Source organism: Phaenicophaeus curvirostris, chromosome 16, assembly GCF_032191515.1.
Source record: "Phaenicophaeus curvirostris isolate KB17595 chromosome 16, BPBGC_Pcur_1.0, whole genome shotgun sequence".
Classification (NCBI taxonomy): Eukaryota; Metazoa; Chordata; class Aves; order Cuculiformes; family Cuculidae; genus Phaenicophaeus; species Phaenicophaeus curvirostris.
The window spans coordinates 9,608,651-9,632,708 of record NC_091407.1 but is presented as its reverse complement, the minus strand read 5'-3'; the positions used below and the strand labels follow the sequence as shown (position 1 = coordinate 9,632,708).

At 53.5% G+C, this 24,058-nt stretch overlaps 1 protein-coding gene across 2 annotated transcripts in view; it reads right to left on the bottom strand.

Annotated features, from left to right (window-relative positions):
- The window catches only part of PRKCB (protein kinase C beta), a 115,587-nt gene that overhangs the window by 40,723 nt on the left and 50,806 nt on the right, over positions 1-24,058 (bottom strand). For both annotated transcript variants that reach the window (XM_069869988.1, XM_069869989.1), the window contains exons 4-7: positions 13,493-13,604; positions 11,478-11,606; positions 613-769; positions 113-247 (exon numbers count right to left, since the gene is read on the bottom strand). In XM_069869988.1, the coding sequence (XP_069726089.1) occupies positions 113-247; positions 613-769; positions 11,478-11,606; positions 13,493-13,604 (533 nt within the window). The remainder of the gene's footprint in view (positions 1-112; positions 248-612; positions 770-11,477; positions 11,607-13,492; positions 13,605-24,058) is intronic.

Genomic DNA, 24,058 nt, shown 5'->3' with positions numbered 1-24,058 from the left:
TGGACAGAGGACGCTGGTGAAGCACAATGGGCTGCCCTATTTCCCATCACATACAAAGGCTCAGCCCTCCTTTTTTTTCCCATAGCCCTTTTAAAACAATCACAACTCTTACCATCCATCGACCCCCGACTTCTGCAGCTCGGAAATCCCAAAGGACAAGGAGCCCATGAAATCATTCCTGCTGGTCAGATCCCAGTCCCAGATCTCCACAGACAACCGCCTGTCTTTGTCTGCCTCTTTCAGTTGGCTGGAAGAGATAACGGATGGCTTTATTTTGGAGCCCATCACTACCCCACCGTGCCCTCCACACTCCACAATGCAAACTGAAGGGATGCTCCTCAATGACCGTTCAGGCCTCTAATATTTCATTTCCCAACCACATCTATTTCAAATGTAGAACGCAGAGTTCCTGCCCTGAAATGTTCAGCTTTGATCAGGGGTCAGGGCAGAGCTTTGAGCATTTGAGTCACTCTTACAGGACTGAAACTAATTATTTCTCAGCTGAATCAGCTTAATGTCTCTGAATAATTAAACCAGAGCAAATACAACCCCGTTAATTCTTAGGGGTGAGAAAAATTAGTTCACAAGTTTAAACATTTTTCTTGTACTTACAATTTAAATGTCTCATTCCACTCAGGATTCAGGGAGCACTTGATAGTTTTGGTCTTCTGTTTGCTTTCGTTTTTGGGGTCAGGGATTAGTTTAAGCTTCACGTAGGGATCTGACAAGCCATTGGGGTCCATAGGAACTAGGTTTTTAGCATCTCTTACTGGGGAGAAGAAAAAGGATTCAATTCAGTACTCAGACTACAAAAACATTCAACAACAGGCAACTGTCTTGTGTGCAAATCAGTGTGAAAATAGTGATTAAACACTGAAAACGTGCAGATGCAAATATGACATGAGGACCGACACACAGTTATCGATGCAAACACAGCTCCGAGGGAGGGAGAGGCTGAGGATCACCTCAGGAGAGGATTTCCACTTTTTGATGTGATAATTTGTTATTTGTTCTCAGTTTTAAACAGTTTAAAGCTGCTTTGTCTCCTCTTGCACGCTGGTAGGCAGAATCGCACTGATTCACATCTTAGACGAGACCTTAGGAAGAAACGTTCTGCTGTGAGGGTGGGGAGGCCCTGGCCCAGGTTGCCCCGAGCAGGGTTGGCTGCCCCATCCCTGGAGGGGTTCAAGGCCAGGTTGGATGGGGCTTGGAGCCCCTGATCCAGAGGGAGGTGTCCCTGCCCATGGCAGGGGGTGGGACTGGACGGGCTTTGAGGTCCCTTCCAACCCAAACCATTCCATGATTCCATGATTTTTCTTTTGGGTGAGGTGGTAGCACAGGGACTGTGCTTCCCACAGAGAGTGGAAGAAGCAATGGAACAGGCGCAAACAGGAGAGAGAAGGCACCATAAAGCACCAGGACAGCGGGTGGATACAGTGCTGAGCTCTCCTTTCGGGTGCCCTGGAGCTCAGCTGCCACAGCCCCAGGGGACCAGAGCAGATGGAAGGGGAGATGCCTGCAGGGAGCACCCCACCTCTGGGAGCCAGAGCATCTCCTGGGGGAGCAGGAGCAGAACAAGGAGCAGAAAAGGAGAGAGAAAACCTGCGGGCGACCTTGACTGCCTGTAATTGGTTTGCAGCTTTGACAAATTAATCAGGCTGATCTAAGTCTCCTTCCCCGGCTTAAGTCAAAATGGGTCTGTCTTCTGGGAGAAGAGTCTTATCTTCCCTCCAGCCCGAGCAAAGATATCAGAGATGTAGAAGTCCAATGGGACACAATGGAACACAGTGGTAACTAGGGTAAAAGCTGCTTGCAAGGAAGTCCAGAGCTGAAACTCTCCTCCCCTGCCCTGCAGCCGGCAGACACAGCTTCCACGGGTGCTCTTGCAGGCTCTCCCACCCCGTAAGCAACAGGAGGGGCTTCCCTCCTGCCCAAGCACTGCGGTTACGGAGCCCCCATCCCCTCCTCGGCAGCCGGCATGGTGCCCGTGGGCAGTCACTTGGCACAGCCCGCTGTCACCTCCCCAGCACCCAGCCTCAGGGGTTGGGCACGGAGGGTCGTGTTGTGTCGGGACCAGGGAACTCAGTGCTGCCTGAAATCCTGAGGGATCACACCAGCAGCTTTGCTGCAAGCAAAGCCCTCGGTTCACCGGGGCGCAGCTTCACCCCACACATCTCAGTCCCGATGAGCTGCACGTGCAGTGCTGCAGGACTTAAGAAGATGCTTTTTAGAAGAGTAAAACCAACCGCTCAGTTCCCACATCACCAGCAAGGTATTCCTGATGTGAGGCTAGGAGCCAGATAGCTATGAAAAGCACATTAATGCTCCCAAATCTGCAATCTACGGCTGTCCTCCTGAAGCATCGTCCAATTTCTGCCTCCCTGGGATAAAACGTAGCCCAGGTTCAAGTCTGCATTTATAAATCAGCTCATTTATCAAACAGGACACCCTCAATGGTGGCTTGTGAGGCAGGAACAGGTTACAGTTCCCATCTAGGTATTCTCCAACTCCTGAGATGAAGCAGCCACGGAACCAGAGCCACCTCTGGCAGAAAGGGAAGCAATGACTTCATCGCTGCCAGCGCCCAAAGCAGGGACTGGTAGCGATGAAGTCATTCCTTGCTGTGGATGCCAGGGTGCCCAGGACAGGCTGGATCTCCTTGCAAGGAGGCTGCGGCGCGGTCAGTGACTGCATGACTTCATTTCAATAACACCCTGACAATTCTCCTCATGTGCTATCTCATGAATGAACCACTTTCTTTTTTATGGCTTGGGCACCAATCCCAGCTCTGCCCTTGGGAGGATGCACAAGTTATTCTGTGCCTTCCTCTCAGTCCAAATCTTCTGTGCAAAGCCTTGCAATAGCCCAGCAGCCAGGCTTGCGATCAGTTGGGTGAAATCTTTAACTAATGAGTTTAATTTCCAAGGGCCCCTCCAAGGCTCTGCACTGAGACAGCCAGAATGCCTTCCTCTCCCCCATCCCTTATCAGAGGAGAATATGCATTTTCTCATCACCTTTATAAGCTTTTATCTGTGCCTTTGTGATAGAGAAAAAAGGCAATCTGTATCATCGCGTTCTTGAATTATAAAACGCTGAGTGCATTAGAGAAAAGCCCCATACCAGGTCCTACCTGAACAGCAAGGAGCCCGCAGGGGACGCAGTCTCCGCAGGGATAAGGAATAAGCAGCAAGAATGGCTCTTCCTGCTCGCATGTGTGGGAAGGGCCTGGAATGGGGAGCACAGTGCTTCTGCTCCCCAACATTCCCCTATCCCATACCCTTCGCACAGCTCCTTCCTTAACTCCTCAACCACAGGTCCATCGCAGCCTTCACTGCTGCATGCAACCTTCCTGCTCTTCCATGGACTCCTACCTTCACCCAAGTGTGGGGACCAGGGCTCCCTGCCTGAGTGATGCTCCCAGAGCCCTGCTGAACCAGGGCTGCTTAATATCCCCCCTCCAATTCTGCTGACGTTTTACTGCTTTTAACTACCTTCTTGGCTTAAAATTATTATGAAAACATATTTTCAGTGACCCTGGCCATCTGCAGCACAGGGAGATGGAACAGTGGTGGAGTCTCCATCCCTGGAGGGGCTCAAAAAGCACACAGATGTGGCACTTGGGGACATGGTTTAGTAGGCACAGCAGGGTTATGTTGATGGTTGGACTTAATCTTAGAAGCCTTTTCCAATCATAACGATTCTATGATTCTCTGAGATGTCAGAGCCCTAGGGGAAGACCTCTCCATGCCAAAAGTGGGGCTGTGTACCCAATAAGACTGACCCAAGGGTTCTTGGGGCACAAAGCGGACCACGTGCCCCTACAGAGAGAGGATGCAACATCACATCACAATAAATCAACGCTCTGACTTTCCTTCATGTTTCACTGCCCCAACGGCCAGCACAACGACCTCTAGAGACAAATGAACAAGCCTTCATCATTTATCAGCCCATTGTTCACTTTAAGGAACAGAGAAAAACAATTCCTGACCCTCAGAGTCAATCAGTTCATGCCCTGAAGCATGGGATTCGATTACCTCATGCTATTTTTCTCAGCACGCAGACCTAAGAATTTCATTAATGGAAATAATTTTATCTATTCATTTAGAAACCCAAAACGTTTCTGCTTGACCTTAAGTAACTTCCTGACTTTCCAAGCAGAAATCAACAATTACGTGAAAGAAAAATAAAAGCCCCAAGACGTGCAGTAGCGATTCCTCATGTCAGGGGAAATGTGCTGCTCTCCAAGCGTTTATGGCACTTCTTGACAATTAAATTTGATGTTAAAGAGTTTTATATCTGTCATATTCTGACAGTTCTGTGCATCATTAAGAAGTAGTAACATCATTATTAATAGTGATGAGTAAGAATATTATGATCCCATTTAAAGCAGCCGGTCTTAAATCCCCCTGGGTACCCAGCCCAGCAATGGCTCCTGGTCCTGGCGGAGGAGGAATCATGGAATCATTAAGGTTGGAAAAGACCTCTCGGCTCATCCAGTCCAACCGTCAGCCCAACCCCACTGTGCTGGCTAAACCGTGCTCCCAGGCACCATGTCTTCAAGGTTTTTGAACCCCTCCAGGGATGGAGACTCTCCCACTGCCCTGGGCAGCCTCTGCCAGGGCTTCACCGCTCTGTCAGCAAAGAAAATTCTCCTAATATCCAATGCATACCTTCCCTGGAGCAACTTGAGTCCATTTCTGATGCATGGGCAAGCCTGGGACTTTTCTGGATCTGGGGACGGGGGCGAGGGCTGCACTGGCAGTGTCCCCATCCTCCGTGCACAGCAGGTGCCTGCGCCCGCTCACGCTCACATGGACACGTGGGTGCACGTGCCTGGCGCAGGCTGTAGCTCCGCAGCACCCAGTGTGGGTGATGCAGGGAGCATCACTGCTGCACACCAGGGCTGGCCCATGTGCCCAAATAATCCTGATTTTGAACCAATTCCTCCCACTTCTCCCCCTCCAGATGCATTTGCAGAACACGCTGCCTGCGACCCAGCACCCTGGGGAGCCTCGGCAGAGCAAGAGCAGCAGCCACAGCTCTGCAGTTCAGTCCAGGCTCTGCAGGGAGAGGAATGGAGAGGATGCTCGGGGAGGAATTCTGGGAGGAAGAGCTTCACCCCTGCCTGTGACATTGTATGGAGGTGCAGAGCTGGCCTGGGGACACTGCTTCACTGCCATGGGAATGAGACGTCACACATTCCGCCTGGCAGGGCCAGGGCAGGTAGAGCTGGCTGAACAATATTTGAATAATTATTCTGCCAAATTTGCAATAGTTTCCAAATAAATTATTCAGACAACATCTTTTAATTCCTCAGCCAGCCATAACTGCAGGAACAGGCTCGGGAAGAGATGCTTCTTCCAGACACCCACATCTCCAACAGAAGACATTGGGAAAAATATCACTGTAACTAATGCCCAAAGCAGGAGGGAACAGGCAGCTTGTTCTGGCCATGGAGGTCACAGCCAGGAGCTGCCAGCGGCTGTGAGAGCAGGGCAAGGCCTTTCCTCCAGCTCCACTGAGAGCTTTGCCCTGGAGAAGTGGGGCAGGCAGCTCCAGAGTGGCCGAGTGCCACAGGACCGGGGAGGGATGCAGCACTTCACGGCCCCCTCCCAGTGATGGGGAGGACTCCTGCAGGTCTCCACCAAGAGGCCACGGTCCTGCCAAGCTCTACTGCTGCCCAAAGGGGTGGCTGTCACGAGAGGATAGTTTCTAACTCCCTGCTCCCAGGACTGTGTTTCACCTGGAGTGAAATGCAAGGGCTGCAGCCAGAGCCATCGCTGGGGCTGGTGCCCAGGCTTCCATGGGGAGGCAAGATAAATCTGCTGGATAAATAAAGACTAGAAAATTCTTTGCTAAATACGCAGTGCCAGATGGGGGCTCACTTTTATGTTAAAACGAAAGCCTACCACAAAACCCACTCCTACCCTGCTCTTAAAGACAGCTCCTGCTAGCTGCCAAATCCTTTACCTTCATCTCTGAGTAAGCAAGGCCACTACAACGTATCCAGTGCAGAAAATTCTGCTTCCCCTTGCCCACCAAAGACAAAAATGCTTTTGAAAGCACAAGGAGAGGTCAGAGCTCCACCACCTCAAGCCAGCCCCATCCCCTCACCAGAACCCTGACCAGCGGCACCTCCTCTTTCCCACCTCTTGGCCAGGAGTTTGGAGAGGGGAAGGCACTGGGGCTGCCCTGCAGCACTCATCTTCCTCCCTCCAGCAGCACCAGTGCCTTGGTCAGGAGCAGCCACATCCCAGTGAGCACCCAGCACTCAGATTAACACACTCGTGCATTAAAACATTTAATTAATGCTGTGCAGAAGAATATATTTGCGCATAGTTATACAATAGGAAAGGCACAGGGCTCATTATGGCTGCATCTTCCTGGGCTGGTGATTATTAATTAATGCACTTCCAGCTCATTTATCTAATCACAGCATAATTGGTTTCAGTTTTGGTCAATGTTTTACTTCATCAGCTCGGTAAATAGCAAGGCTTTGCTCCCGGCAGCCTCTGCCAAAGCTGCAGGCGCAACAGGGCTGTGACTGCAACCCTGAGCTGGTGCTGCCTTCCCACGGTGCGCGACTTCAACACGCGGGGCCTCCCAGCACTCTCACCTTCTCAGGAGCCACTGGGGCAGCAGCAGGGTGGGAATCCAGCATTGTCCCCATGCACCAGAGGTCTTTGTGTGAGGACAGGGCAGGCTCTGCTTTCACACCCAGATGGGTCAAAGTCACCTAAACACATTGGTTGGTCACCATCTCCCACGTTCACCCCGGAACGTGCAAACAAACCTGGCTTTTTTCTGCTGCATTTTAGTCCCTGTAGAGCAACTGCGACCCTGGGAGAAGTGATGGAGCCACACTGGGCCACACTGACACACGACGGGATGCACAGGCATGGGACAGGCTGCAACTCCTGCCTGCACAGAGCAGCAGGACCAGCCAGCTCTTAGCCACAGCAGAGGAGCGATGCACAAGCAGAGCCCTCCATCCACCTCATCATCTCAGAGGAGCAAGAGATTTAAGAGCCTTCAAGCCCAGCCTTCACATTCCCTCACTCCTCCATTCCCCAAACTGAAGCATTCACGTCTCTTAATATGACAGGCTCAGAATAATCTGCATCAGGAAGCATTTCTATAACGGAAGCAAAAATGTTCAATGCTTGATGACATTTTAATTTGCTGTGATTTCCCACTTTATTCAGCAGTCTTTTCCTGCTAATAAAACGCTTGATCAAAGCCCAGACTGAATATACATTTGCTCTTGTCCAACGGCAGCCGTACGATGCCGTGCCACGCTCCACCACTTGTGGAGTCCCTGCTTTTCACTTCAGCCAGCCCAAACGCATAGAACTGCCGGACATCCAAATTAATTCCTCCTGCTGCTCAAACCCATCTTGGCTAATTAGGCTCGGAGCCAAAGCCTGCCTCCCACCAGAATGCTGCACAGGACGCTGAGTGCAGCTGGACCCGGCCTGTGCCAGGGACCAGGAGCCAGAGTAGCCTCACGGAGGAGCACGAATGAGCCAGGGAGGTCACCTGCAGCTGGTTCTGCCTCACACACAGCAGAACTCTGAGTGTCCCAACACAGAGAGCACATGGTCATGGCCATCCCAGCCTGATCCATCTCAAGTCTCACTCACACCCCTGAAGTTCCGATCCGAGCCCAGGGATGCCGATCACAGTCCCCACACAGCCCCGTTGATGCTTCAGAAAAGAAGCGCTTGCCAAGAGTGTGTATCTAAGTGCTTTGCTGGATGAGATGCAGATTGTTTTGTGACCTCCTTAACAAGGCCCTCAGAAACCTCCTGTATTTTGGAAACTGCCTTTGGCTGGTGGAGTCGGGAGCCCTGGCCCCAGCATGGAACAGGGGGACCGAGCCAAGGGCACAACACCACAGGAATTAGGAAGGTGCCATTTATTTGTCCAGACACCCCGTTATTAGAGAAAGCCAAGCATTTGGAATCCCTGGGAACACCAGTAAATCCCGGTGCTTCAGCAGCCACCGAGCAGGCTGCAACTGCGGGGCTCAAGGCTGCACTCCCAGGTGTGCCCATTAGACAATTATGTTCAGTGTACAGCACGAAAGGAACTGTAACAGACCTGCTCTCTGAACACAAAGGAATGATTAACACCGCAGACCCAAGAGCTGGGGAGCTAATTAGGAGGCGCAGCCCCACAGGTTCCCCTTGGCGCTGCTCCGGGCACAGCCCTGCACACCAGGCAAAGCTGCGGCTGTGCCAAACCCCGGCCCAGAGCCTGTAAGAGAGGGGAAAGAATTCTTTGCAGCACTCTGGGCTTGAGCTCTGCACCTTTGCAGACAGATCTGATGGAGAAGACAAGGGGAGGAACTCTCAAAACAGAGAGCTTTCACTTCCCATTAATGCATTTGCTCTCAGTTTTTAACCAAAACCATTTTGCAAGGTGCTTGATCATAGAATCACAGAATGGTTTTGGTTGGAAGGGACCTCAAAGCCCATGCAGTCCCTCCCCTGCCATGGGCAGGGACACCTCCCACTGGATCAGGAGCTCCAAGCCCCATCCAACCTGGCCTTGAACCCCTCCAGGGATGGGGCAGCCACCACTGCTCTGGGCAACCTGGGCCAGGGCCTCCCCACCCTCACAGCAAAACATTTCTCCTTGATATCTGTTCTCAATGTTCCCTCTTTCAGCTTAAAACCATTCCCCATCATGCTGTCCCTGCCCTCCCTGATCAAGAGTCCCTCTCCAGCTTTCCTGGAGCCCCTTTCAGTGCTGGAAGCTGCTCTAAGGTCTCCCCAGAGCCTTCTCTTCTCCAGGCTGAACAACCCCAACTCTCTCAGCCTGGGTTTGGATGGGAGTTGCTCCAGCGCTAGGTTTTCCTTTTCCTGGAAAAGGCTGGCTTGCACTGGCTTTACAAAGAGAAAAGGAATTAGGAAAGAGAGAAAGGGGAGAAAGAAGGGAAGGGGGAAAGGGAAGAGGGGAGGGGGAGAGGGGAGGGGGAGAGGGGAGGGGAAGGGGGGGGGAAAGGGAGAGCCGGTCCCGGGCTGCTCGCTCTGCTGCCGCCTGCCGGCCCCGCGCGGCGCTGCACCCGCCACAAGCCCCGCCCCCTGCCCCGCTCTGTAACCATGGGAACGCGGCCCCGGTGCCAGGGAGGGAGGGAGATGGGCACCAGTCCCTCCTCACCCCTGGGGAAGGCGCTGGGTACCAGTCCCATCCCCGGAGAAGGCGCTGGGTACCAGTCCCATCCCCGGAGAAGGCGCTGGGTACCAGTTCCATCCCTGGGGAAGGCACTGGGTACCAGTCCCATCCCCGGAGAAGGTGCTGGGTACCAGTCTCATCCCTGGGGAAGGCACTAGGTACCAGTCCCATCCCTGGGGAAGGCGCTGGGTACCAGTCCCATCCCCGGAGAAGGCGCTGGGTACCAGTTCCATCCCTGGGGAAGGCACTGGGTACCAGTCCCATCCCCGGAGAAGGTGCTGGGTACCAGTCTCATCCCTGGGGAAGGCACTAGGTACCAGTCCCATCCCTGGGGAAGGCACTGGGTACCAGTCCCAACCCTGGGGAAGGCGCTGGGTACCAGTTCCATCCCTGGAGAAGGCACTGTGTACCAGTCCCATCCTTGGAGAAGGTGCTGGGTACCAGTTCCATCCCTGGGGAAGGCGCTGGGTACCAGTTCCATCCCTGGAGAAGGCGCTGTGTACCAGTCCCATCCTTGGAGAAGGCGCTGGGTACCAGTCCCATCCCCGGAGAAGGTGCTGGGTACCAGTTCCATCCCTGGGGAAGGCGCTGGGTACCAGTCCCACCCCTCGCTGACGCAGAGAAGGGGCAGGTGGGGATGGAGCCGCCCCACTGGGATCACCCGCTGTAGCCGTCTCTGTTGGATGCGCTCTGCCGAGCCTGCCTGCCCAAGCAAGAAGGAGCCAGCTCAGAGCTGCGACACCTCGACAGCCCCACGCTCTCCCTGGGGACTAAAGCGACCGGCAGGATGTGCTGACCCCATCCCAACAAAGTGAACCCCTTGGCACCTCCTGCTGCCAGTCCGGCTGCCCTGCAGGGTGCTGGGACCCAGGTTTCTCCTGCTGGGATGATGGAGAAGGATCTGGTCCTTGTTATCAGTGTCACCAGCCTGGCACCTCCTGGGGCCCACTCAGAGGAGGGCTGACATTTGCAGTGTGGGCAGGAGGTGGCATTTTACACCCCGTGGGCTTAGCTCATGCTGCGAATAACCGTGCAGAGCGCGGCAGCCCCCTGCAGCGACCGCAGCCACCCGGAGCTGCCTAGTTACCCATCGTGGGCAGAAACCGCCTGTCTCGGCAGAGCACCGGGCTCAGCCAGACAAACCCCAGCTCTTCTACACGCCACCTGCTTTGCCCACCAAGGGCTCTCCCTGCCTCCTACCCCCACCGGCACCCACACCATGAGAGGCTGCCGCCACATCTCTGGTCTGAGCTCCCCATGCAGGGGATGAGAAGCTGGAGAAGAACATGGCTGACGTTTCATAAGATGCTCATGGGTCACGGGAGAAGCAATGTCTTCCAGGAACTCAAAATCCAGGTGGCAAAAGCCTTTAGAGATGGGATAATCCTGCTTCCTTCCACAAACTGAGAACAGAGGAGTTCCAGGACAGAGGAAATCATGATGGGGGACAAGACCCTGGGGTCCGTGGGATGCTCAGGGCAGGACAGGAGCTTCTGCTGAGCCTGGTGAGGCTCAGCTGCCTGCAGTCTTCTCCAGCCTCGTCTCCAGCTGCCTGGTGCATCCTCAGAGGTGGACACCATGAGATGGCACTGCCACTCTGCTCCTGCCCACCGCCCATCCACACCAGCCCCACTCTGGGTGCCCTGCACAGAGCTGCAGCAGCCTGCCCTGCAAGCCCTATGCCGTGCTCCAGCTCTCCATCAGGGCTGGAGAACAGCAAGGAAACATGAAAAACAACAGCTACCTCCCCCACAGCAGCCTAGAGGGGCTGAAGTCCCCCTGCGACCCTTGTTCTACACCTACCCCGCAGGCACAGCCTGTCACAGCAGCCTCCACGCACCAAGTGGAAAGGCAGCACGTGCCTTGCATAGACGGAGGCCACGGAGTCTCCAAATCAGTGGAAGAAGGTAGCAAAGTTCTGGTCAGATGGAAGAACCACCCAAGATTCCCACCAAGAGCTGTACAGGCCCAGATACCATTAAGGACACGGCAAGACCAGCAAGAGATGAACGTTCATCACCACACAGACAGCACAATGCGCACTTTTTCACATGGAATAGCTGAAGGCACAACTTTTCATCCTCCCTCCCCAGGATGCTAAAGTTTCATGCGATTCAAAAGCAGTTTGAAGTCTTTAACTGAAAAGCTCTTTAGTACAGACAGCCCTGGAGCAGGATCAAAGCCTTGTCCTGCCTGGCCAGGAACCGCTCTGACCCGTCAGACGCTGGGCACTGCTGTCAGCATGGCAAACACGGGTGGTGAGGGGCACAGGGTCTGTACCTGGGTTGCACACCTACCTACGACAGTGAGCACATCCTTCTCGATGTCAGCCCGGATGTATATCCGCCCCCGCCGCTCGGTGTGGTCCGTCCCGCACAGGCTGGGGACGTTCATCACGCAGCGCTTGTGCACGTTCATCATACAGGCTGCGGGGAGAGAGAGAGAGTAAGGGACACTCAGCACCGATGCCAAAGGTCAGGGGCTGATCCCGGGGGGACACGAGGGGAAGAACTCGTTCTCCTTTCAAATGGGGAGGTTAGTGAGGGATTCTGGGATAAACATGCAGCAAATGAATCTTTAAATGCAGCCAGAGACTCCAGAGACTCCGGACACAGGGACCCACCAGCAGTATTGGGTCTTGCCTACAGGGATGACAAGGCTTTTAGCTCTTCACAGAATTATGGGCATGACACCTCCCACTGGATCAGGGGCTCCAAGCCCCATCCAGCCTGGCCTTGAACCCCTCCAGGGATGGGGCAGCCACCCCTGCTCTGGGCAACCTGGGCCAGGGCCTCCCCACCCTCACAGCAGGATGCTTCTTCCTGAGACCTCATCTCAATCTGCCCTCTTCCAGCTGAAAACCATTGACCTCATCCTCTCCCTGCACTCCCTGACCAAGAGCCCCTCCCCAGCTTTCCTGGAGCCCCTTTCCATACTGGAAGCTGCTCTAAGGTCTCCCTGGAGCCTTCTCTTCTCCAGGCTGAACAATCCCAACCTCTCTCCTTGTACAGGAGGTGCTCTAATTACTTGAATTTTGCTGTTTTACTGAACTTCTCCACCATCACACCCATGGTACAACGCTGGGTGTTCAGCCAGATGCACCAGGAGGTGATACAGAGCATTAAAAGTTACCTCTCTGTGTGTGTACACATACACATGTATAAAAATCCCTAGACATAAAATGCATATATACAAAAAAATTATATTTTAAATTCATTTCCACTTGGTAACATTTTAAAGGTGATAATGAATACACTGTTCCCACAACAGGCAGCCAGCTTCTATATTTGTGAGGAAGCCAGCACATGGCGAGCAGCAGAGGATGCTGTTCCCACAGAGAGCACAAGCATGTAAGCAGACACTGTATATTCACAGCCCTTTTAAATAGGAACATACAAGATTAACTTGGAAAAGAACTGATCTCTCTCTCAATCCCTTCCCTCCCCTTCATCTCCTGTTTTCTCCTTTCTGCACAATAATTTCCCAGCTTGCAAAGCCAAGAGTTCGTTTCTGTGTCGCTGCAGCAGGCACCGCCACGGCCACAGGGTGTCAGTCAGAGCCAGCGCTGTGAGCTGGTGGGAGCTGCTGCAAGGGGATGCAGGAGATGCTGCTGCTGAAGGGGGGGACACAGGAGATGCTGCTGTACAGGGGGGATGCAGGAGATGCTGCTGCTGAAGGGGGGATGCAGGAGATGCTGCTGCTGAAGGGGGGACACAGGAGATGCTGCTGCTGAAGGGGGGATGCAGGCAATGCTTCTGCTGCTGAAGGGGGGACACAGGAGATGCCGCTGCTGAAGGGGGGATGCAAGCAATACTTCTGCTGCAGGGGGGATGCGGATGATGCTGATGCTGCAGGTGGGATGCAGGCGATGCTGCTGTGGATGGTGGGATGTGGGTGATGCTGTGGTGGGAAAGGAGGTGCTGCTGCTGCAAGGGAGGGGGTGGGAGTGGTGCTGCTACTGCATGGGGGGACACAGGCAACGCTGCTGCTGCGGTGGAGGGATGCGGGCAATACTGCTGCTGGTGGGAGGGTTTGCAGGCAATGCTGCTGAAGGCAGACACAGGCAGGATCCCCCCCAGGCAGAAGTCTTCCCCTCCCTTCTCTCTGCAGCCATCCCAGGGGCTCCCTATAAGAGCTGGGCACTTGCCCACTTGTGTCCGTCCCCTCCAGCACGAGTTCCATGGCTCTGTGCCGGTGGCAGAGGCGACAGGCTGTTGGTCACAGCACAGGCAGGCTGGGAGCCCCTGCCCAGGACCTCGAGGTGCCAGAGCCCCTCGCTCCCACAACGGCAGCCACCAGTTCCATCACTTACTGTCACATTTCATCCCTTGGTGAATGAGCCCATACAGCAAGGACCCACAGTGGTCACAGAAGGTAGGGCTGGAGTACGTGTGGATTTTAAATTTGTGTTTGCTCCGGGGATCCTAGGAGGAAAACAAAAGATTAAGATTATAAACTTGCATCGAACGCTGGTGAGGCACTGCTGCTCTCCACGCTTCACGTGCCAGCTGGCTTCAGAGGTGCCACTAATGGACTGCAGTCAGCTGCCACCAACTGATGTGGACCTTTTCCAGCAGTCACCAACATCCAGAGTTATTACTCTTTATGTGTGTTGCCATAACGATGAAAAAGCAATGCATTGGCTTTTCTGGGGATTTATTGTTTTTAAATTGCCTGGTCTCAGCACAGAAAACACCAGGTGACATTGGTACGTAAGAACCCACATAAGGGCTGGACGCTACTCAACGTCCATGTCAACCCAGTGGGGAAAAAGGACAAAACCCACCCATGATTTCCATCTCTATTAAGCTTCCCCAGTAAATGTCTTTGTGCTGTGGTGCCAACCCCTCCCCAGCGTGCTCTGAGGGAATTGAGATGCTTAGGAGTACTTGGAGTTTTCTTAAAACCAACCACAGATCCTTCGACAATCAGAGCTTGCAAAACCAGGAGAGCCCAAGTTAACCAGGATGCTGTTGGCAGTCTTGCATGGGCACCTTGCAAACAGGGCTCCTGACTCCAACAGGGTCTAGAGAAGTTAAAGCCAAACAATCTCAGATGAGAAACAACTTTGTAACAAATAGATGGATCAACCACAAAGACCACCGGACTAGGGCGGACCAAGGATTTGGCATCTCATAGAATCACAGAATGGGTCGGGTGGAAAGGGACCTCAAAGCCCATCCAGTCCCACCTCGTGCCATGGGCAGGGACGCCACCCACTGGATCAGGGGCTCCAAGCCCCATCCAGCCTGGCCTTGAACCTCTCCAGGGATGGCACAGCCACCCCTGCTCTGGGCAACCTGGGCCAGGGCCTCCCCACCCTCACAGCAAAACATTTCTTCCTAAGCTCTCATCTCAATCTCCCTTCTTGCAGCTGAAAACCATTCCTCCTCATCCTCTCCTTGCACTCCCTGACCAAGAGCCCCTCCCCAGCATCCCTGGAGCCCCTTTCACTATTAGAAGCCTGGAGCAGCACGGCTTCACGGAGGAGGCTGCTGGGGCAGCCGGCCCTGGTGCTCGGGAGCTGCAGGCACACGGGTGAGGGAGAAGACTATGGCAAGTGGCAGCTGCCTTAATTTCATCTCAGGTTAATCACTTAAGGGCTAGGGATGAGGCAGAACTCCTGCTCAGTCATTTGAGCCGACTGGTTTCTTGATGGCCTGGAAAGGAGCCCAGGCATTAGGAAAGACATCTTTTCAGGGTATTGTGAGCTAAGTAAATAAATAAAGAGTGGAGTCAGAACTGAGCTATAACATATCTGCCAATGCATTACCTTCCCCTAAAATTAATGTCCCCACCACTGCTGCATTGGGGATTTCCTTGCATTAATCACTACTATTGTGCATCGTTTCACAGCATCCCAGATACCTTCAGCGATACCAACAAGGTGGGCAAGTAATGGAGCTTCATTTAATTCAATCTGTTAAGAGCAAGGGATTAGGTAAATGCTTCAGTAAACGTATTGTACTTGAAAAGATCTCACATTTAACCCTAAGCAAAGTAGTTCCAGACACAGAGTTCAAAGAGCCTCTGATAGCTCAAGTGTCAGCTGTGTCACAGGAAGCCTGAGAGGATGAAGGTTTGCGATTAACCTGCCTTTTGCTACCAAAAAGACAATTTATTAAGTGACCTCGTGCATTTGAAAGCCTTCTGTATTTCCCTGTGATGTAAAAGAGCATAGAAAACCTGAGCCTGGATTCCAGGCTGGCAGAGGAGGCAGGGGGGGAATTTCCCCCTGTGGAAGCTTCGGGCAGGCAGCTTGGGGCTCGAGCTGGGCAGCCGACGGGGAGCACCATGCACCGCTGCTCAGCGCACAAACGGACACCCCGATAGACCCACACACCTCTGAAAGAGATGTCTGGGTTAGTCTGGTCCTTCCAGTGGACACGTTAGCCCTTACAGACTCACCCTGCTTGACTTGATAACCTGAGCGGTGTTGGTACAGCAGCTCAGGACCGACCATGTACAACACAGAGCTCTTTAGTTGGCGTGAAGCAGATGCCTGCATCTGCGGGGACCTGCGGGCACCAGGCAGGAACAACTCAGGATGCCTCCCTGGATATGAGGCATGCAAGAAAATGAAAAGCTTTGTTTTACCACCATCCCAGGATAAAAAGGAGGTCGCTGGCCGGCCGGTTGGACACCAAACCACTCATCCTGCAAAGCTCCTGGGCACAGTGCCCATAGCCCTCACCACAGAGGCGGATGCTTGGGTACCGTGATGCCCACAGTGCTGCCCCGCTGCCAGAGCAGGAGCAGCTTGAGGAGAAGCCACGTGCCAGTCAACCCCCAGTGTGTGACATGGGGAAGAATCGCCCCCGAGCGTTCCAGTTTCTGTGTTCCCTTCTAGAAACAGATATTCCTGCTTAGGCGAATGGAAGCTTTAGTCATTCATAAAAAACAGACACTCCATGCAAAATGAGACAATTTCCACTTCATGTGAAGGCTGTTAAATTCCCACTGGAACTGAGAGTTAAAAAAGCCAGAGCTAGAAAAGCAAAGCATGCACCGAGCAGCGCTGCGGCGGCGAGAGCGTGCTGGCACAGGAACGGCTGCAGCTTTCCAAACAGCTCCCGCAGCATCCCACCCTCCACTCGGGGGGAGCTGGATCCCTCACGGGGACATTTCAGGCTTCAAATCCTGCTCCAGCCCTGAGGGGCTGCTTTGGAGAGAGCCAGAGCCCCAAGGGCACGGGGTGACGGAGGCAGAGCCACTTCCCTGGCTGCTGGAGCTGGGAGGGGACCCATTTCACCTTGACCGGTGCTTTGGAAGGTGCTAGAAATTCGAAATTGTGGCTATCATTTTTGAAGGAGGCTGAAGTTGTTCTACAAAGAGACTATTTTTGTCCCAGAGACAGGGACGATGAGATCACTGCGCAGGCAGATGCTGAGAGACTTAAAACAAGAATGGTTAAAAAGAAGTTTGCCAAGAAAAGATGAGGCGCTCCTCCTCCCCGCTCCCAGCGCAGAGCCCTCCCCAAAGAACAGGGCAGAACGCGCTTCCTTTGGAGCAGAACTGAAAAATGCCACTAGGAGAGTTTTACTGCACGGAGAGGGAGAGACTCTGACCTTTCTAATCAGCGCTGCCACAGAATCGTCATCCTCCAAACAGAGCGGGATGCGCGTGTGCTGAGGACGTGAGCCCAAATGAGGAAGGGGGAATGGGAGCCAGGGAAGGAGAGGAGATGCTCTTGGCTTTGACTTGGTACCCTGCAAGCCCCAACAGAGTTGGCTGGCTTCTTCTTCTCAATGTGACAACATGTTTCTGGTCAGAAAGGAGCCAGTGCAGGATTGCATCCCTGACCGATTGCACCCCTGACTTCCTACTGCACCCCCAGCCCACAGAGCAAACCTCGCAGCCCCTGGCTCACCCCAGGACCGCACGCAGCTCTAGCTGCTCCTACCCGAGCTGGCGCCAGCCTGCAGCTCTGCGGGCCAGGGCTGACAGCAGCTCAAGCTCTCCTGCTCTCCCAGGAACGCAATAAATTTGATTTATAAATGATTAATCGTCTTGTGGCCTTCAAGGCGCTCCGAGTGCAGCCCAGCCAGCCCCTTATTCAAGGCTTGGCAGTCACCTCTGCCTTTCTTCAGGGTCATACCTACTGCCGAGCTCGCTGAATGACCACGAGGATGTAATGCGCGCTCTCCCGCTGAACCCTGATGGATATGCTGATGCAGGAGCCACCGCTTCCCAATTACGTGCAGGCAGGCAGCTGGTGGCATTGATCAGCCTGACAATGTATTCACTGCTCGCAGTAGTCAGGAATCCGTTTGCTCTTTTGCAGCGGCTGCTCAGACAGCGGCAAGCTGATGCGGGAGAGCAGAGCACCAGGGCAGCACTGACCGGCGAGCAAGGGCGTTTTGCTTCAGCTGTTTCTCATGCAAAGTCCGCGTCCTGGCAAGGACGGCAGCCCTGTCGTACCCAGAACGGCAAACACTGTGCTGGGTGCTGCCTGGGCTTTTATTTCTAATGCCTCTCAGCGAGCTCAGCTCTGCCTGGGGCAGGGAGGAGGTGGGAGGCAGAGCGTTGAGCAGCCCCTTCGCCAGGCCCAGCGCTCTGAGCCACAAAACATCCTCAAAACACATCCAGCTGTCTTGGATTCATCTCTACAATAAACAATATATGAAGGGCACTCAGGTTTCTCCTGCGGGCCCCGGCTCCCATCGCCCTCTCCCCATGCATCACATCCCTTGTCCTTCAGCAGAGGAAGAAGAGGCAGCCCAGACCTACCCCTGCAGCTGTTTAATCCTCGTACCATCAAAATTCCTGGACTCTACAGAGCAGCCACAGAGGTTTGGTTCAAAGTTAGGCACCGCTGCTTTCCCTACCACATCACAGAGAACTCTTTAAATCATCTCTTCCCAAGAAGAATTGACACAGCTCATGTGAAGAGACTATTTTAAAGTGAATTCCACAGCAATTTAAGCAGCACAACAGCAGAGCGAACACAGCACAGCGACAGACTCCTGGCTGCACTGAACAAAACCCAGCCAGGGGACATGATATCAAAAGCCTCATGCTTTGGTTCCCACTTTTCCTCTGGGAGAAATCCCTCTGGTATGCAGGGAACAACTCACAGAGGAGCCAGACAGGGCCTGGCAGTGACTCTGAAGGTGATGCTGGAGAGAAAAGCCTATTGTTCCCTCTGGGAAAATGCAGGTTTGTAAGAGCCTGGGGCAGAGGCAGCACCCTCTCACTGCCCATGTCCTGCTCGCTGACATCAGGGGTGGTGGGGAAGGTGAACTGGAGACAAGCATGGTCATCAGAGATGAGGACCGCTGCTTTCAGCAAGGACAGGCTTTGGACCACACTCACCTGTTCAGGATCTGCAGCTGGAAGCTGCTGCTCTGAGAGACACCTCCCACACCTTTACACCTGCTTGCACAGGGCTGGAAAAACGCCTCTGGGGAGAAACAGCTCCAAGTTTCAGTCAAAACCAAGGAAGGAAGTTAAAGGGCCACTGAACAAGAGTGAAGGTTCTTTGTTTCAGTGAAAAGAGCCACGATAAACCATTAAGGCTCCACTGAAAGCAAGTTAGGCAGAAGAGATTCCTCCCTGGAGGTGTTCAAGGCCAGGTTGGATGGAGCTTGGAGCCCCTGATGGGGGGCGTTGAACTGGATGAGCTTTGAGGTCCTTCCAACCCAAACCATTCCATGATGATTCCAAGAGAAAAACACAGGTCCTGTGCAGGACAAGATGGCAAAGGTCTGGGGCGTCACTGGAGCATCTTTTCTACCAATACTCTAACCCTGCCTGCTTACAGCAGCCACGTTGTAAAGATAGCTTGGGGCTGCTACACAGTGACACCAAAATAATTTTTCTGTTGTTTACAGTATTACAGCCACAGAAAACCTCACAGAGTGCAAGCAGCAGGACGCAGGCAGCACCCCAGCCCAGATGTTGGCTGTAGAAGGGCAAGGTGTCCCCAAGCAGGGCCAGCATCTCACCTGCCAGCAGGCACGAGCAAACCCAAGGCTGCAGACAGAACATGCTCTGACAGCTTTCCTTGACAGCTTCCAGCAAGTTAATACCATTTTATTGACAAAAGATCTCATCTGCTAGTCATACAACTACAGAGGGACAGGGATGACAGTTGTTCTCTTGCTGCTGCCGACACTGAGTAAAATACAATACCTGACCAAGCAGCAAAGAAAAACCCCAGCTCAGCTTTTTTCCCTGAGCAGCGTTAGCATCCCAGCATCTTTTAGAAATGTTTGCTATCTTTCACATGCCTGGAAAGTCATTTTAGTGTCAGCTCTCCATGAGACCAGGGCTTTCACACCCCTTTCATTGTGCTCTGCACCCTCCTGGATGCCCAAATCAGCCCTGACCCCACTCCAGCCTGCAGGAAGCTTTGGTTCCAGACCCCCAACTGCTGCCACTTGGGTGGGCACAGGCTGCACCCCCACCTACTGCCCCTCTATTGGCTCTGCTTCCCACAAACACCACTGGGACCCAGCCCCAGCCCACTGGAGCCACAGACCTAAACACCCTCTCCACTCCCTCCTTGAACCAGAGAGGCTGCAATCCCAAAAGGCGCAACACACGCGAAGAAAAGGAGAGAAGAGCTTAATTACAGGGCTAAAGGCATGGGCAGGTTGGCAGGAGAAAGAGGTGGGCTCCGGCAGAGCCAGGGAAGCACCAGAAGGTGCTGGGAGGTAGCAAGGCAGATACATCTTCATCCCACGGGAAGCGTCACCGGCAGGAGCAGCGAGCAGGTGCCCTCGCACAAGGGGCAGATGGCAAACCACAAGAGCTGGAGAAGTTAATTAGCGAGACAAGAGAAAGCAGTGAGTCGCAGCAAGGCTGTGAAGATCTGCTCATGCGCCAGACATGGGACACCACAGAGGTACATGAGATACGAGGAGAGATCGGGACCCTGCTCTTTAAGGCAGGACCTGGGCAAGAGGGTGCTTGGTGCCTTCAGGAAGATCCTGGCTTGACATCTGGAGGATAGGAAGGCAGTGGAGCATCGCAACTCTGCTCTCGGATAGGCAGCACCTGCTGATAACCCCAGGATGCTCTCCTGTGCAAAGGGGCGACCCAGCAGCAGGTGCTCCTTCCCACCAGAGAGGATCTCCAAACAGGGAACCTTCAAGGAGCTGCTAATTTTTAGGTAGTACCAATAGCACCTTCGTTTGTTCTACTGCTGAAACATCATTGCTAATTGCTTGCCCAAGTGCTGTAGAGAACAACCCAAACCTGGCCAAGCGCAGTGACCCCCTTTGTACCCTGCTACACCTGGTGATGCTGTGCATGAAGGGGTGACGACCTCGTGATGATGCTGCCACGACAGCTTCTGTCTCAGATCACCTGCACAACCCTCGCCTGTTGAAGTTTCTTGTTCTAAAAGAGCAGCAGCAACACTTCTGTCAGTACAAACACTCAGCTCTGGAGCTCGTCAAGAAAGGAGGAGCCCAAGACAAAGGTGAAATGATTCTGCCTCCAGCAAACAAAGTGTGGAGAGACCAAAGATGCTGTGGTGACAGCATTACAGAAACCCTTTGTAAAGCTGCAAATGGCAGGAAAACAATATGCAAAATCCAGATGAAGCCGCACTGGCCTGGCACCTTCCTAGAGCAACTCTGGTATTTATTCATGCACCCTGATTAGATGACCTTTAACAGGATAATGCAAAGAAGGTCATTTAAATGATTATTCTGTCTACCATTTAAATAATTATGCATTCTACTAATAGCTCTGACTATAATTAGGTTTGCCAACTGCATTACATTACACATGCCTGACTTCAGCTCCTGAAGAACTTACCTTATTTCAGAAATCTTTAGCTTGAATGGTTATGCTGGCTCTGCTGCCCACGACCAGGAGAGCACAGAAGCATCCAAGCTGGTGATGAAAACCAGCAGGGTTTGACACTGGAACTGGTGGCTTTAGGCTGGCCCTTCTCATAAGGTGAAGGTCCTGCACTTGGGTTGGGCAATCCCAACAGAGACCCAGACTGGACAGAGAATGGATTGGGAGCAGCCCTGAGGAGAAGGACTTGGGGATGAGAAGCTCAACATGAGCCAGCAATGGGCGCTCACAGCCCAGAAACCAACCATGTCCTGGGCTGCACCCAAACCAGGGGCACCTGCAGGGTGAGGGAGGGGATTCTACCCCCCTGCTCTGCTCTGTGGAGTCCTCACCTGGAGCCCTGAGTCCAGTTCTGGAGTCCTCAGCCCAGAAAGGACATGGAGCTGTTGTAGGGAGTCCAGAGGAGGCCACAGAGAGCAACCAAGGGCTGGAGCACCTCCCATACAAGGACAGGCTGACAGAGCTGGGGTTGTTCAGCCTGGAGAAGAGAAGGCTCTGGGGAGACCTTAGAGCAGCTTCCAATACAGAAAGGGGCTCCAGGAAAGCTGGGGAGGGGCTCTTGATCAGGGAAGGCAGCACATGTTGGGACCAAGGCAGAGAAGTAAATGCCCCACCAGTGCCTTCACCAGCCGGTGCTGAGAGTGCACGCTGTCCTGCCCAAAGCACAGCCCTGCTGTCGCATCTTCAGCCACCAAAGAATCCTGCCATGGCTTCAGAGCACGAGAGCAGCCCCAGGGCCCTCAGTGCCCATGTTCACAGCTACAGCTTCATTCTCTACTGTGAGAGTGATTAATTTCTTTAACTTTGAGGCCCTATCATGCTCTATAATTACTCCTCCTCTCCTAGACGGAAGAGTCCTACTTGTCAGGCTTTGCAAGGTTAGACGCACACAGAGGCTTTGTCGCCTCAAGGAGGTTCAAACTCAACCAGAGCAAACGGCAAACTGCTCAGGAGCCACACCAGTCAGCAGTAACCAAGTTCGGGACATTTCACTGCTCCCCAGTTACTTTGTTCTGCTCTGAAAAGTGTGAAATGCCAGCCTGCCTCAGGGTTACCTGCTCGACACGGGCACAGCCACCATCCCAGAAAGTGATTCGCCACATGCTTAATTTTAGACAGAGTTTTGTTTAAGTAACAGGTATTACTCAGATGCTTAAAATTAAACATCCATAAGCACTTTGCAAGATGCAAAGTGTTTTCCTCCTTGGTTCCCAAGTAACTCTGAAGTGCTACACGACACAGAGATTGAGGAGCGAAGTCAGAACAGGTTTTCTTTTCAATACAAGTTGTTCCCCTGGGCTCCACGACCCGCAACCAGAATGGAGCAGCTCTGGGGATGCACACCAGCAGCCGGCCGGCGTTCAGAGCTCCGGGCCAGGCTGGGACCTGGCTGTCCCTGCAGCATCCCCCATCACAGCCCCGTGCAGAGCAGCCTGCGGGCGCTGCCCCTGGGGACACCACCTCCCTGCACAAATCCCTTCCCTCTCCGGCACACACGCTGCAAGGTTTGAACAGATGCAGTAAATTAAACTCTTCCTTTCTGCCAGACTTGACTGGATGTTAATATTTGTGAAAGGAAAGACAGTTACGAGATTGCTGCGCCGACTGACAAAATGCATCGTGGTACTCGCTACACCCTGCCAGCGCCTGACATAATTACAGGTCGCGCTGCATTCACGCTGTGGTTGTTAGCAGTGACGGAGCAGGGGAAAGCTCGCTTTGCGTCTCTGCAAAATGAAGCCCCTGTCCTCAGCTCATTCCCAAAGCAGACGGGGCACTGCTGTTTGGTGAAGCGGTTTTCCATCCCCTGGTTCAAAGCTCGTTAAAGATTGTATTGCTGCGAGAAGCTTGATTACCACTGCAGAGGAGCAAGGTTTGCTCTGCCTGAGTCCCCACGGTTACAGTGCCCAGGGCACAAACAGGGGCTCTCCCAGAGGGCTTTGAGAAATGGCAAAGATCAGCCACAAAGGGTCATTTTTACTCCCTGATTTCAGTCCCAAGCATCTGCACGCCTCTCTTCGTTATCAGAAATAATATATTAAAAAGTAATTAATACCAACGGGGCAGGTTTTACCTGCCTGCTTGATGAGCCGCAGTGGCAATTCTCACCCAGCAATAACAGCCAGCAAGAGAGAATTTGATCAAGGGCCTTTATGCACGCTCTGATATCAAGTGGCACCTCTTAAAACGTGACGACTTTGATTTAATTTAGACCCTTCCCTGCCCAGAGAGAGGCTGCCCACAGCAACCAAGAGCCGCAGGATGGGAGGAGACTGTGGGAGAGCCCTGCTGGTCGGGGGCCATGGGGCTGTGCTTGGGGAGCGGGACCGGGCTGTCCAAGGGCTGCTGGGGAGAAAAAGCTAATCATTGAGTCCACCTTCAGCCAAACCTCTGTGCAGATGCAGCTGAACCATCTCCCTGGTACCTGCCGTGAGCTGCTGCCCAGCTGATGAGCGAGGCTGAGAAGGCACTGCCAGGGCGGGCAGGCTGCCCAACGCCCACGCAAAGCTCCGGAGGTGGCATCTGGCTCACAGCTGTCCCTGCTCTCCCACCGCCAAACCTCATTTTTCTTCAGCAAGGTTAAGTGGGTTCAGCGTTCCCATCTCTCTCTGCCCTGACCGCCTCCGTGGCACCTCTTCGCTGTTCCTGCAGGACAGTTTCCACCCCAAGGAGTGCGGGCTAAAATAACCCACGGAACTGTCTGGTTGGAAGTGGAAATACAACTAGGTGTTTCAAACCATGCACAAGCCCAAGCCTGAAAGCAGTAGCCTTTGGGTCCCCAGCAGCTGTGTGGGCAGTACGAGGAGCAGGACCCAGGCTGCTGCACTGACCTGGGTGAGACGGGAGACACCTACCAGGGCAGCTCAGCCTGGGGGAAACACCCAAAAGCTTATTTACCACCTGGTTCAAAGTAACAGTGTGCCAGGCATCCTCTCTGGAGGCGGAGGAGGGCTGTCAGGCCGGCTGCAGCAACCTAGAGGCACCGTGCAATCGGGGTTGGGGGCTGAGAACCCACGTGCCCTGAGGAATCAGAGGCTAAGAGTTCTGCACAAGCAGGTCTTTT